This window comes from Zalophus californianus, chromosome 4 (genome assembly GCF_009762305.2).
Source record: "Zalophus californianus isolate mZalCal1 chromosome 4, mZalCal1.pri.v2, whole genome shotgun sequence".
NCBI lineage: Eukaryota > Metazoa > Chordata > Mammalia > Carnivora > Otariidae > Zalophus > Zalophus californianus.
This window is the reverse complement of record NC_045598.1, coordinates 51912537-51927330: the sequence shown is the minus strand read 5'-3', so window position 1 is coordinate 51927330 and position 14794 is coordinate 51912537. Positions and strand designations below refer to the sequence as shown.

General features: G+C 33.9%; 1 protein-coding gene across 2 annotated transcripts in view; it reads right to left on the bottom strand.

Annotated features, from left to right (window-relative positions):
* Nucleotides 1-14794, bottom strand: part of EFCAB7 (EF-hand calcium binding domain 7) — a 44185-nt gene that overhangs the window by 26722 nt on the left and 2669 nt on the right. For both annotated transcript variants that reach the window (XM_027603353.2, XM_027603360.2), the window contains exons 3-6: nt 10290-10501; nt 9383-9469; nt 8627-8822; nt 8083-8204 (exon numbers count right to left, since the gene is read on the bottom strand). In XM_027603353.2, coding sequence (XP_027459154.2) covers nt 8083-8204; nt 8627-8822; nt 9383-9469; nt 10290-10501 — 617 coding nt within the window. The remainder of the gene's footprint in view (nt 1-8082; nt 8205-8626; nt 8823-9382; nt 9470-10289; nt 10502-14794) is intronic.

Genomic DNA, 14794 nt, shown 5'->3' with positions numbered 1-14794 from the left:
ATAAAAGATATGTGTACTTTTAATTCTGAAAAATTAAAATGTGACCTTAAATTATTGGAATTCATCTTTGTAAGTATATTGTCCATGACAGAAATGAGTCATTATATATATTTTAACAACATCCCTATGAGGCAATAAGGGGTAGATATAAGTCAGTCATTTTAATAAACAGAGAAATTAAGGTACACAGAGGTTATACAGAATCTGAATTTTACAAGGAGTTTGTAGAAATATTAGGTCTATAGCCTAAGACTTTTGGATCAATGCTTCTACCATTAGATCATATTTCCAAAACAAAATATACTCTGGGTACTAAATTCAAAATTTTTATAACTCAGTGAGGTTCAAACGGGGACTTGAGCCAAAAGTTCAACTATTAATAATGAGTAAGAGTATATACAGATTTTCATTTAGCCTCCCCGTAAATCCCTTGGATAAGAATATATTAAGGACTAACAACAGATGCTGACATTACTTCAAAGCCAATTGGCCATGGTATAATCAACATGACCCTGGAAGATGACAATTGTTACAGAGAAGAAAGGAAAGATATACTCTCACAGTATTTAGACAAGTTACCATTTGAGACAGTTTGAATTAAGGCTCTGACATCAAATAAAACATGTTTTCCTTTCAAATCAATTTTGACTATAGCATTATCAAATGGAATTGCATCTAAAGTATTTTATGAATATGTTTATAGTCACCCATATGGAATGGTAAGGGATACTAGTTTAGAATTATAAAATATTTAAGGCAGAAGAAGTCTAAAAAGCAATCCAGTCCAGACTTCTCTTTTGATTGATGAAAGTCTGAAAAATAAAGCAATGTACTTGTCACAATTCTCCTTGATTGCAGAACCAGAGCTGGACCTAGGTCTCCTTACTCTCTCTCCAAACTACCAGCTATATTCAAAATTCAGTTCTTTTTCACATTTAAATATCTGCCATGATTTTTTCAAAATCTGGTATTTAAAGAAAACTCATGTTAAAAAGAAAAAGAAAGCTCATGTTTATGAAATTACTATAAAGTATGAGAAAGCATTATCATTTGGAATTACCCATATATTAGAGTGTTAAACATAATCAGGGGCACCTGGGTGGCTCAGTTGGTTAAGCTTCTGCCTTTGGCTCAGGTCATGATTCTGGGGTCCTGGGATCAAGCCCTGTATGAGGCTCCCCACTCAGCGGAGAGTCTGCTTTTCCCTCTACCCCTCCCCCTCCCCATGCTCTCCCTCTCTCTCCCTCTCTCTCTCAAATAAATAAATAAATAAAATCTTTTAAAAAAAGATAAAAATAATTATTTGGGTTCCTTATTGAAAAATGCATACTTCAGTAGCTGGAAAATTTGTATTTAATCGTGGGTGTTGCAGCCCCCTCCCCCACAGTTAATAAAGTGTTTAAACAAACTAAAAAAAGGCAGGTGTACCTCGGCAATATTGCAGGCTTGGTTCCAGGCCACTGCAATAAAACGAATATCACAATAAAGCAAGTCATACAATATTTTTGGTTTCCCAGTGCATAGAAAAGTTAGCTATGTTTACACTATACTATCATTTATTAAGTGTACAATGGCATTATGTCTAAAAAACAATGTACATACCTTAATTAAAAGATACTTTATTGCTAAAAAATACTAACCATCATTTAAACTTTCAGCAAGTCATAATCACTGATCACAGGTAACCATAACAAATATAATAATGAAAAGTTCAAAATACTGAGAGAATTACCAAAATGTGACACAGAGATACAAAGTGAGCAAATGCTGTTGAAAAAACAGCACCAATAGACTTGCTTGACACAGGGTTGTCACAAACCTTCAATTAAAAAAAAAAAATGCAGGGGTGCCTGACTGGCTCAGTCAGAGGAGTGTGTAACTCTAAATCTTGGGGTCGTGAATTTGAGCCTCATGTTGGATGTAGAGATTACTTAAATAAATGAATGAATAAAAACTTAAAAAGAATGCAGTATCTCTGAGGCGCAATAAAGTGAATCACAATAAAACAAGGTGTGCCTATATTGCATTTTGCCTGGTACACTGGTAGTGAACATAGTATGTGACATTTGAGAAACTCAAAGATGGAAGAATTTTTCCATATGCTTATTGTACTTCTTAAGGGGCAGTGCTATGGGCTGACAGGAGATGCCTTTAGCTGGGGAGTGAGTTAAGCATTATTACTGGAGGTCTTTCCTAAATTCCAGTTTTAGAAAAAGTACAGGAAGGGAATTTATGTTTCCTTGGAAAGACAGCCAACCTAGATACTACAATACATGGTTAACAAAGCTGGAAAATGATGGAAAAACAGCTATTATAAAACAGAAGACAAATGCCACATTATTTATATCAGACAAACTTCAATGTAATAATCAGATTATTTTTAATACTAAATAATGACATTACTAGGAGAATTTGTAGCTCTCCTGCTTAAAAGGAAGCATTCAAATTGTTTTTTTTAAGATTTTATTTATTTATTTAACAGAGATAGAGAGAGAGCACAAATAGGCAGAGCGGCAGACAGAGGGAGAGGGAGAAGCAGGCTCTCTGCCAAGCAGGGAGCCCGATGCAGGGCTCGATCCCAGGACCCTGGCATCATGACCTGAGCCGAAGGCAGCAGCTTAACCAACTGAGCCACTCAGGCGCCCCAAAAGCATTCAAATTCTTAAGATCTGCCACAGTTACTAAAAACACAATGCTTCTTCAACCTAAATTTCTTTTAAAACAAACAGACTTCAATCACACAAAGCTTTTCCTCTAGAACCTAGACTAAAATATTACGAATTAAAAGAAAAAAAGTACTGATAAAATGGCCGGCTCATTCAAATCAATCAATTTGAAAGGATTATAGATTAGGTTGACAGTTTGAGTATTGTGAGAAAAATGGAAGGAGGTTGAGTTTTTTAAAAACTTTTAGAATGACAGTGTAAGAAATTCTATGTGATAAAGTTTTTAACAATATAAAGATGAAATAAAATAGTAGCTTGTAATTCTTACACAGGGCATAAGGTGGCGCTATATTCTACCAATTCAGGTAAATTCATATAAAAGGAAAAAACTGTTAATTCGTCATATATATATACAAATTTTACTTATTTTCATTCACAATGTATAAGCAAATGCTGAAAAGCACAAATTAAAAATAGTTGAGTTAAAAATTCTACTTATCAAAAGATTTAAATGGGGGCGCCTAGGTGGCTCAGTTGGTTGGGCAACTGCCTTCGGCTCAGGTCATGATCCTGGAGTCCCAGGATCCAGTCTCGCATCGGGCTCCCTGCTCAGCAGGGAGTCTGCTTCTCCCTCTGACCCTCTCCCCTCTCATGCTCTCTCTCTATCTCATTCTCTCTCTCAAATAAATAAATAAAATCTTAAAAAAAAGATTTAAATGTATCAGTAAAGTTACATTTTTCTTGGAACACTGTAGAGAATGTAATTTGTTTTGACATACAATTCTATACTGTTACTAAAGTTTTAGGTGAGGTAGAATTAATCTAAGCCGTAAATCTAGCATAGACTTAGAGTAATTTATATGGATTGCCATCTAATCAACAAGTTGAATTGATCATTTTGAAAATATGAGGAACTTTTGCGACAAAATTATTTGGAGCCTTCACAAAAATTTAGACAACCACTTCTACTTTAAAATGTTTATATTTGTATATATGTATATAAATGTTTATATTGCATATATGTTTATATTTGTATTGTTATATACATAGACATATATAAAACAAATATGTTATACAACTATACCCAACATATGCATATGTTATATAACATTTATGTTTTATACAATACATATACACATTTTATAAAACACATTCTAGGAGTCTGAATATGGGAAGTATTGCATCTCTAGAGTTTACAACTCATGGTTTGGGCTTTCTCAAATTCTAGTCATGACTGGCAATCAAAGCTATTATCTCAAAGAAAAATTCCTAACATTCCTTGCACATTACAAAACCTAAGCAAACAGGATTCAGGATTAAAAACAAATAGTGATAAAGTACCTACATGTGATCTATAGAAAGGGTCTTATTTTCCTCCTGTAATTCATGTCCTTTTCCAATTGTGTGAATTTGTAGTTTAAAGTCTGATTTACGCATACCCCATTTCAACAATTTTCTAACTTCTGAAGAGAACTTTCTCTGTCCCAATTCCATATTTCTCTACTCCACATGAAATTGAGATACAAAACTTGTTTAAAATAGATTTAAAGTATTTGAAGAAAATTAATTTAACAGTTCTTCTAGCAACTTATTCTATCAATCTCAGTTAAAACAAATCAACCTTATGCTAAGCAAAATAAGTCAATCAGAGAAAGACAATTATAGAATTTCACTCATATGTGGAATTTAAGAAACAAAACAGAGAAGCATAGGGGAAGGGAGGGAAAAATAAAACAAGATGAAATCAGAGAGGGAGACAAACCATAAGAGATCCTTAATCATAGGAAACAAATTGAGGATTGCTGGGGCAGGGGATGGGGTCGGGGGATGGGGTAACTGGGTGACAGACATTAAGGAGGGCATGGGATGTAATGAGAACTGGGTGTTATATAAATAACTGATGAATCACTGAACTCTACCTCTGAAACTAATAATACCCTATATGTTAATTAATTGAATTTAAATTGAAAAATAAAAATAAAAATTTAACTAAAAAAATAAATCACACAATAACTGTATTTATAACAAGTACTTCTCAGAGTATTTATAAAACTTATGAAATTTATTTTAAAAATTCAAAGTAAAATGCAAACAACTGAATCCTGCTGAATAAGAGAATCTTTAAAATTCACAGATTTTTTTTTTTTAGAAAAATCATTTCAGCTCATCTAAGAAATATCAGAGAGTAAACAATAGTGGGCAGATCAAGATCAGAAATAGGATATAAAAAGTCAGGTAAGGGGCATGTGGGTGGCTCAGTCGGTTAAGAATCTGCCTCAGGGTCAGGGCATGATCTCAGAGTCCTGGGATCGAGCCCCACCTGCTTCTCCCTCTCCTTTCCCTCCGCCTGTGCTCTCTCTCTCTCTCTCTGTGTCAAATAAATAAATAAAATCTTTAAAAAATAAAAAGTCAGGTAAATAATATGAAGACTACAAAGTATTTCCAAAACACATTAATTTTATAAGAAAGTCACAGATTTTAAAAGTTGACAGTATGCCATCTTTTTTTTTTTAAAGATTTTTATTTATTTATTTGAGAGAGAGTCAGGGGCAGAGACAGAGGGAGAGGGTGAAGCAGAATCCCTGATGAGCAGGGAGCCTGACTCAGGGATTGATCCCAGGACCCTGAGATTATGACTTGAACCGAAGGCAGACGCTTAACCGACTGAGACACCCAGGCGCCTCTGCCATCTGCTTTTAATCATTAAATTTTTCTATTATCTTTTACTTACTTCCTACTTGTCATCAGCACCATTCCCTGCTCTTGATGTCAAAGATGCAAAAAGTTGTCTTTTGTTACACAGTCACTATGGCCTATAGACTAACTGTGGCATTGTCTGTTAGATCTGTCCCTTCCTTATTATGTTTAGGTACTAACCTAGGCCTAGCTGTCATCACTTTATATCTGGCTATCTCTATCAGCCTTTCAGATAGTTTCCCTAAATTGAGGTCTCCATACACAACATACAACAGTAGCATAAGTTCTTTTTCTTTTCTTTCTTTTTTTTTTTAAGATTTAATTTACTTATTTGAGAGAGAGCACACATGAGCAGGGGCAGAGGGAGAGGGAGAAGCAGACTCCCCTGCTAAGCAGAGAGCCTGACACAGGGCTCGATCCCAGGACCCCAGAATCATGACCTGAGTCAAAGGCAAACGCTTAACCAACTGAGCCACCCAGGTGCCCCAGTAGCATAAGTTCTTAAAACTATACTTTCATCATGTTATTCCCAAATAAATACCTACAGTTATTTCTTAGTTCTATAATATTAATAATAGTATTATTTGTTAAAGTGATTACTATGTTCCTGGCACTGTGCTAAATGTTTAATACATGTGAGATGATTTAAATCTTTCAAAAACACACTAAATATAATTATTTTAAATTTATAGATAAGGAAACTGAGACTCAGAAGAACTGCTAACTTACCAGTGACAAAGCTAAAATTCAAGGATAGGGGCGCCTGGGTGGCTCAGTTGGTTAATCGACTGCCTTCAGCTCAGGTCATGATCCTGGAGTCCCGGGATCGAGTCCCGCATCGGGCTCCCTGCTCGGCGGGGAGTCTGCTTCTCCCTCTGACCCTCCCCCCCTCTCATGTGCTCTTTCTCTCTCACTGTCTCTCAAATAAATAAATAAAATCTTTAAAAAAAATAAATAAAAAAAATAAAAAATAAAATAAAATTCAAGGATAGACCTATCTCTATTCAAAGCTTTTTTTTTTTTTTAGATTTTATTTATTTATTTGACACAGAGAAGAGATAGCGAGAACACAAGCAGGGGGAGTGGGAGAGGGAGAAGCAGGCCCCCTGCTAAGCAGGGAGCCCGATGTGGGACTCAATCCCAGGACCTTGGAATCATGGCCCGAGCTGCAGGCAGATGCTTAATGACTGAACTACCCAGGCGCCCTCTATTCAAAGCTCTTAATCAGTATCTAAACCAGTACTTGACACAGAGTTACCACTCAATAAATATTTGTTGAATAAATGAGTGAATAAACGAAATACTATGCTGTACTACCTTGGTATATTAATAATCAAGTACATTTTTTTATTTTTTAATATAATACCCATATTTTATACTAAGCAAAATAGCTGGCATATATTACCTTTTTAATAAATATTTTTTGAGTTGAACTACATTAAGAAATTGTATTGGTTAAAAAAAATTATATTGGTAAAGGCCCAATTAACAGGAGCATGACACTGAGAAAAAGTTTTATTATGGTTTTAATATAATCCAGATTAATATTTCTCTATACTGGCTAAAATTATTAATTTATAGTTTTGAGTTAGATAAACCACAATTATTTAATAAGTTAATTTTATGAACACTTAATTTAGTTGCAAAATACAGGAATCTTCCATTGGTGGAAAATAATATTGGTGGAGCACTAAATATTGTGTGTGAACATGTTGGACATGCACACCAAATTGCTTAGGGTGTAGAGATTCCTAAACAGTCTGAACAAAATTCCTTGGAGATAATGTTTTAAAATTTTAATATAGAACAAATGTCACTCTCTAGCAATTTAAAGATATAAGGGACTTCAGAGTTCAATAACAAATACAGAGTTGTTATTTGAAACAAAAATGTAGCCCTTGAGAACAATCAGTTCAGTTTTCTAACAGCAGTTACAGTATGTGGTCATAACCATTTTTCCCCCTTTTACAGAGGTCTCTAGGTACACATTTTTAATGTATCCTAGCAGTTTCCAGTTAATGTTTTATATTTCTGTAGCTATTATTTTCTGTTGAAAGAAAACTAGTAAAGGTTGAGTCTAAAAAGGGAAAACAAAGGAAGAAGATCAATATTAACACTCCACAAATATTGACTTAGCAAAGTGACTTTATTGTCTTTCTCTCATAGGAACTGATATTGAATGAATGATTTATTTATAAGAAATACCTATGGAAAATATTTGTTAAACAAAATTTAAAAATTGCTTGCAAAGTACATATTCAGATAATCAATTCTTCAAGTTCAAAAACTGAAAAGTCATCACTTTCAAACTAAAGACTTTTTAATACTATTCTTATCCATCATTTTTAGTTTAAAATTATTAAAACTGAAATGCTGTAATACAAAGAAAAATATCAGAAAATTACTTCACAAACTTTACTGGTTCTCTGTAGACAACGAATAGTTATTTATAAACTTAATGTCAAATATTTTTCAGAAAAAGTCTTATCTATTAAATTAAAATACTATACCTTTGGGGCACCTGGGTGGCTTAGTTGGCTAAGTGTCTGACTTCGGCTCAGGTCATGATCTCAGGGTCCTGGGATCCAGCCCCACGTCATAAGGCTCTCCACTTGGCAGTGAGTCGGCTTGTCCCTCTGCCCCTACCCCTCGTTCATGCTCTCTCTCAAATAAATAAATAAAATCTTAAAAAATAAATAAGTAATATAAAATACAATACCTTTATTGAGTTTGGCTCAGTTAACTTTGAGTTTTGGTTACTATTAGCACCCATGGTAATTGTGAAAGAAACAGATGTTTTGAATTTTCGAGTTGTTGCCAGTAAAGAACTCCTGGTATCACCTGTAACAAGTAATAGTTATTTGGTCTCACATTATGACAAGTTGTAAATACTAAGTCTGTTTCTAAATACAGTGTAGTATAAAAGGCATGTGTATTAATTTCTTTCTTTTTGTTCTTCCTATTGAAATAAAGTCAGAAGTTTCATATTATCAGGCTTTAATAGTCCCTAATATATGGGCTAGTAGCCCATGTCAGTCTTTACCCCGAAATTTTAGTTTTAACAAAATATAATGAGCATAGCCAGGTCAAGTTCCATAACAAAATTTTTACTTCAATAGATTTTTACAGCTGAGAGTCTAGAAACAGTAGCTAACAAAAGTTGGATTCTCATTTATCATTGATAAGCTAAGACAGAAGAAAAATTTATCTGAATATGACCCTTCATTCTTGATCAAGAAATCTTTAGTGTCAAAAGTAAATACCTTTATTTGAGAATGTTTCCTGATCAGTTTTTCTTATGATTCTAGGTGATGGTTTTGGTACTGGTGATGGGTCCCTTTCAGGGGATCCTTCAGTGTGGCTTCCAAACTGTTGATGCCTCAGTTTACTGTCAACCTCCAGTTTTTCTACAGTAGTTTTGAGACATTGCTCAATGGTTGTCATATATAATTTACAAAACTATAGGAAATAAAAAAAATAGTCCAATGGGTAAGACATTCAATCATACATTTGGGAGGAGGCAAATGCACATTAGTAGGCAAGGGATAGACTGATAGATGGTATATATTTCCTATTGAACTAGGTTACTCATTTTATTTTCTTGAAATCAGATTGACCACCCTCAAGTGACCTAATGAAATGCAGCCATGATTCAATGAGGAGGTCATACTCTGAGCGAAAACAAAATGTTACACAAAGAGAGGTGATCTATTATTTTTTTATAAGACGTGTAGGCTTGAGTTTGTTCTAAATAATTTTTATGATTCTTCCATCCCAGAAAAGGTATATTCCTGAGGAGAGTTTCTATGTTTGTGTCTGTGTGTGTGAGCACACGCACGTATTTTACCTTTATTATTTCTAATGTAGTCATCAGATTACAATACTCTTCAGATTAAATTTCAAGTACGATTTGTACACAACATATTAAGTATATCACTGCCAATATTAAAAAGATATGCTCTTTTAAAAATTCTTCTCTTACACAGTATACAAATTTACATTAATATCATCTTATGTACCTTGATGTAGTCAAATTTGCCATCAGCATTTACATCTGCCAAACTTATTACAGCATTTACTTCTTCTCGAGTCATCTTCTCACCTCTCTGAAAAAAACAAGATTTTTTTTTTAAGATTTTATTTATTTATTTGACAGAGAGAGATACAGCGAGAGAGGGAACACAAGCAGGGGGAGTGGGAGAGGGAGAAGCAGGCCTCCCGCTGAGCAGGGAGCCCGATGTAGGGCTCAATCCCAGGACTCTGGGATCATGACCTGAGCTTAACGACTGAGCCACCCAGGCGCCCTAAAACAAGATTTATTTTAAAGCAACATGACTATCACTTTGTTATGCAGGGAAGGGGGAGAGTGGAAATTCACTTTAATCTTTTCTACAAGTCAGTTTGAATATATGGTTATAAATCTTAGAATGAGTATTGTGTCAAGCAAGAATAAAACCTATAAAATTTCACAATTTTATTAAATTTTGTAAAAGTATGAACTTCAGTTTATTAAATTTCAACAATATATATCATCAATCCAGTAATAATGCTCCTACTAAATTTACAGTAATTATAATTTCTCACAGTATACCAAGAATCAGAATGGATTCCCAATCCCACTTATACTATGTTTCCCTTTTACTTATCACATATGAATCTATTCCTGAATTACAAAAAGTTCTGGGCAGCAAATAACTGCAAAGGAACACAAGGGGATTGCAACATGGGTTCAATTTTATACTTTATGTTTTATTTACAGAGCACCTTTCATCCAGAAGGATCCTTAAGTACTTTATAAACAACATATATGTGATTCATTTCACCTGCCAATGAAATAGTTATTTTTAATGTGGCCTTAGTAGCCAAAGCTAGAATACCAAAGGTTTTATTAGCAATGTATATTATAAACTATTTCACAAATCTTACCTTTGTTAGAAGTTTATAAAGGTCAGTGTGTAAAATAGAGCCATCATCATTTACATCTAATTGCTTAAATGATTTTAGTAGTTCTGCTTTTGAAGTAGGTTTCTCCTTTCTTAAAATTATGCAAAAATCATCAAAATTCAGTTTGGCAGTTTGAGGAGTCCAATACTTATTAATGGTCTTTTGGGATGGATTTCTTCCTGCATGCTGTAGAGCTGCCCAATAAAACAAGTGTTATTTGTTAGAGTAACATTTGGAATTGGTATCTAAGGGTATTTTTTCTTTCAATCATTATACATTACAATATTACACAAAAGTACACACACACCTTTGGGGTTGATAATCTAGTGATATCAATGTATGCCCGACTTTCAAAAATGAAAAAATATATGTGTTACCAGCTACAGATTCTTGATCTATTAATGCCAGAATTAAATATTTTTCCTATTCTGACAGTTGGTTCTCAACCTACATTGTTTAACTGATAACATATGATTTACTTTGTAAAAGTGCCTGGAAAAAAAAAAGATTAAAAACAACCATCCACTTAATTGTTTTGAGGACTTAAGAATAACCACAAAAAGTATTCTGGCCCAACAAATAATGAAATGAGGAAATCATTAATCTAAGAAAATTATTGTCAATAAGGCATGATATCTAAAATCTTCATCATTGTTATATATTAATCATGAATACTAATCATTAATTCAAGAATAGTAATCATGTCACAAATATCAAATATGTGCACAAAATTTATCTATTTGCAGTTATAGCCTTGCTAAAAATCAAGAATCTCAACATAGTTTGAGAGAAGACTATTATGGAGATGCAATGGTTGAATTACTCTTAATTTTTAACCAGAATCTTTAAAAATAGTCCTATAACCAGTTATTCATGAGACATTCTTGTTTTAAAAGGCATGTCCTTATTTTCTATGAGAGGCAACAAATTACAATGTGAGAAAGGCTTTGTATTTTGTGTATATCATACACACTAAAATATAATGGTTTTAAACAATTATATTTTGTACTTTTTAAAAGAAGTAAACTGGTAATTTGAACTTAAACAAATCTCTACAAATTAAGACTTAATACTATCTAAAATGAACCAGTGATAAGATTCCTAAGCACTGTAGATAGAACTAATAAAATTTTAAAGGTATAACTGTCCTTTGTGCTACCAACTTCTACTATAAAACCTTATATTGGGTATTTGTAACTATCTTAGGTGAGATTTCACAAGATCTGGGCATTGTCAATTAGCACTAAAAAATGATAATCTGGATAGTCCACAATATAATGAATAAGGACTAATATATATAAAACAATTTTTAAAAATATCCTCAAGGAAATAGAAACTAGAGCAGGATAATAAATACAGACATTTGTGAGTCCATTATATTGAACATTCATTGTGTATAAGCATAATACATGGTGGTTTGTTTTTTTTCAGAGATTCAAACTCCTTGGTTCCTAAATTTTATAATCTAAATAGGAAGTTCACACCTTAAGTGTAAAATTGCTACCTATGGTCACGATATAAAGTTAGTAACATATTAGAAGTCCACATAAGAGAAATGTTCCCATCCTCCAGATTATGACAGTGCAGCATACCTAGATAACTTAAACTTTGGCAGAGAAAAGGAAACAAGACGATGATATAGAGGTGACTTGTAGAGCTAACAAAAGTTGCACCTAGAAAGCCTTTATGGAAGTTTGTAGCAATGGAGACAATGTAATTTTTTTTTTACTCCCAAAGGCTAATTTTGGATGTAGACAAAAGCCCTGATTACCATGTTGCCCTAGGAATGAACAAAAGATAAGTATTTTGCCTAGCATAAAAATGGACAATTCCATAATTCATCTATTAAGAGAATCAGGGAAAAGATACATGTGTTTTAGGATTCCATCACCAGCCACCTTTTAAAAGGTAAGAATACAAGTAGGAACTAAATGAAGTTGTGATTTGAAGTCAAAAGTCCATGTGAAAGAAAATGCTGGGGTGCCTGGCTGGCTCAGTGGGTGGAGCATGTGACTCTTGATCTGGGGGTCACGAGTTCAAGCCCCACGTTAGGGGTGGAAAGTACTCAAAAAAAAAAAAAAAGAAAGAAAGAGGGGCGCCTGGGTGGCTCAGTCAGTTAAGCCTCTGACTCTTGGTTTCAGCTCCGGTCATGATCTCATGGGTTGTGGGATGGAGCCCCATGTCGGCTCTGTACTCATCAGGGAGTCTGCATGAAGATTCTTTCCTTCTGCCCCACCCCCACTTGTGCGCTCTGTCTTGCTCTCTAAAATAAATAAAGAAATCTTTAAAAAAAAGGAAAATGCTATTTTCTGTACAGCTTTGGGAAAATGAATGTGTAACTCTTTCCCAAGTGGCAGGTCAGCATACACTTGGGGCTGTCTTCAATAACAAAATGGTTTTTGGGGCACCTGGGTGGCTCAGTGGGTTAAGCTCCAATTATTGATTTCAGCTCAGGTCATGACCTCAGAGTTTTGAGATCAAGCCCCACACTGGGCTCTGCAGTAGGCATGGAGCCTGCTTAAGATTCTCTCCCTTTCCCTCTGCCCCTCCCCCCTCTAAAAAAACAAAGAAAATACCTTTTTTAATGAACTATTAATTACAAAACAACTTTCTTAGAATAAAATTATGCCTAAACATGTACTCAGTAAACACATTCTCATATCTAAGAAATAGGTATAACTTAGTAATTACTAATCTAACTAAATTTCTAATTTTAGAATTAGTTGGGAGTCCATTATTATGTCTAATAACAGTAAAAACTTGTAACTGTAAATGTTTAAAGGTTTACAAGAAAATACTGATCTTTTGCCAGGGTTTACTTTAAGCTTTGACGTGAGTCTATAATACCTGTATTATTTATAAGTTGGAAAAAAAAGGAACTCTAAAACTCTGATAATGTTACTCTTCTGATAATCTTACTCTTTGAAATAGAATGTCAAAGCACATGTTATATGCATAAATGGCGAAAAGATATAGATGAAAGATATAGTAATAAGAAAGATTTCACTGGTTTATCCTACTTTTTTTTTAAAGATTTTATTTATTTATTTGAGAGAGAGAGAGAATGAGAGATAGAAAGCACAAGAGGGAAGAGGGTCAGAGGGAGAAGCAGACTCCCTGCTGAGCAGGAAGCCCAAAGCGGGACTCGATCCCGGGACTCCAGGATCACGACCTGAGCCGAAGGCAGTCGCTTAACCAACTGAGCCACCCAGGCGCCCTGGTTTACCCTACTTTTTAAAAATCTAGATTATCTGAACTCAATCATTATAATGTTACAAAAAGAATTCCACCATAAAACCAAAACACTGAAGAGACAAACACTGAATTATCCAGATAATTCTCTAAGACTGGTAGCACCTTAGTAATATATACTTACTGATTCACAAACTAAATGCCATAATAACGAAATACAGGTTAAACTTTTAAACAGGAGATTCATGATCTCAGACTACTTTCAAAAGAATAAAAACTAAAATGACAGTTTATAATAAAATATAAATTTAATCTTTGTATAGTTTATAATAAAATATTTTAATCTTTTCAATTTTCATATTTCAAATATGGATTTCCTCAAATAGAGATCTTATTGGATACAGACCCAAGACGTTATTTCAAAAATATGTCAGAATTTTTCTTTAAGGAAACGGCTTCCAAAGTTGGCAAAATAACTCAGTTTCTCTATTTATAAAGTTATTAGCCTTGATGAAATTGACATGAGTATTCAGTGTTATCTGGTATTGTTTACCACTTTTTCAAGAGTAAAGACCTCCAAGTCATTTGATATACCCGGTAAGGACAAAATTCACTGGTTTGAGGGATATTTACAACCAGAGAAATTTTAGATATGACAATGGAGAGAAGCAAAAAAAAGACCAACTTGGGGCGCCTGGGTGGCTCAGTCATTAAGTGTCTGCCTTCGGCTCAGGTCATGATCCCAGAGTCCTGGGATCGAGCCCCGCATCGGGCTCCCTGCTCAGCAGGAGGCCTGCTTCTCCCTCTCCCACTCCCCCTGCTTGTATTCCCTCTCTCGCTGTGTGTGTCTCTGTCAAATAAATAAATAAAATCTTTAAAAAAAAAATAAAGACCAACTCCTCCCCCCACCAAAAACAAACAAAAAAACAAAAACAGCACTTCTAAAATTTTACTTATCTCCTAATATTTCTCTTTTACAATCATTCAACCTGTTTTTATATATTCTTTACATTTTCCCCATTGTAGGTCAAATTCAGGCTAGTGATTCAGATGTCAAGTGTTTTAAATTCTATTACTATAGAATCTTATAAATCTTATATAAATAAATATATATATACCTATATAGAATCTTATATAAATCTTAAAGTACCAAGTAAGAATTTTTAAAAAAATATTTCTAAGCAAGTAATTGATGGAAGCTTTAAGAATACTAATCTAGTCTGTATAAACACTGATGTTTTATTTTGAAGCTACTAGAATATATAAATATATAAAATGGCACAATAGCATAATGT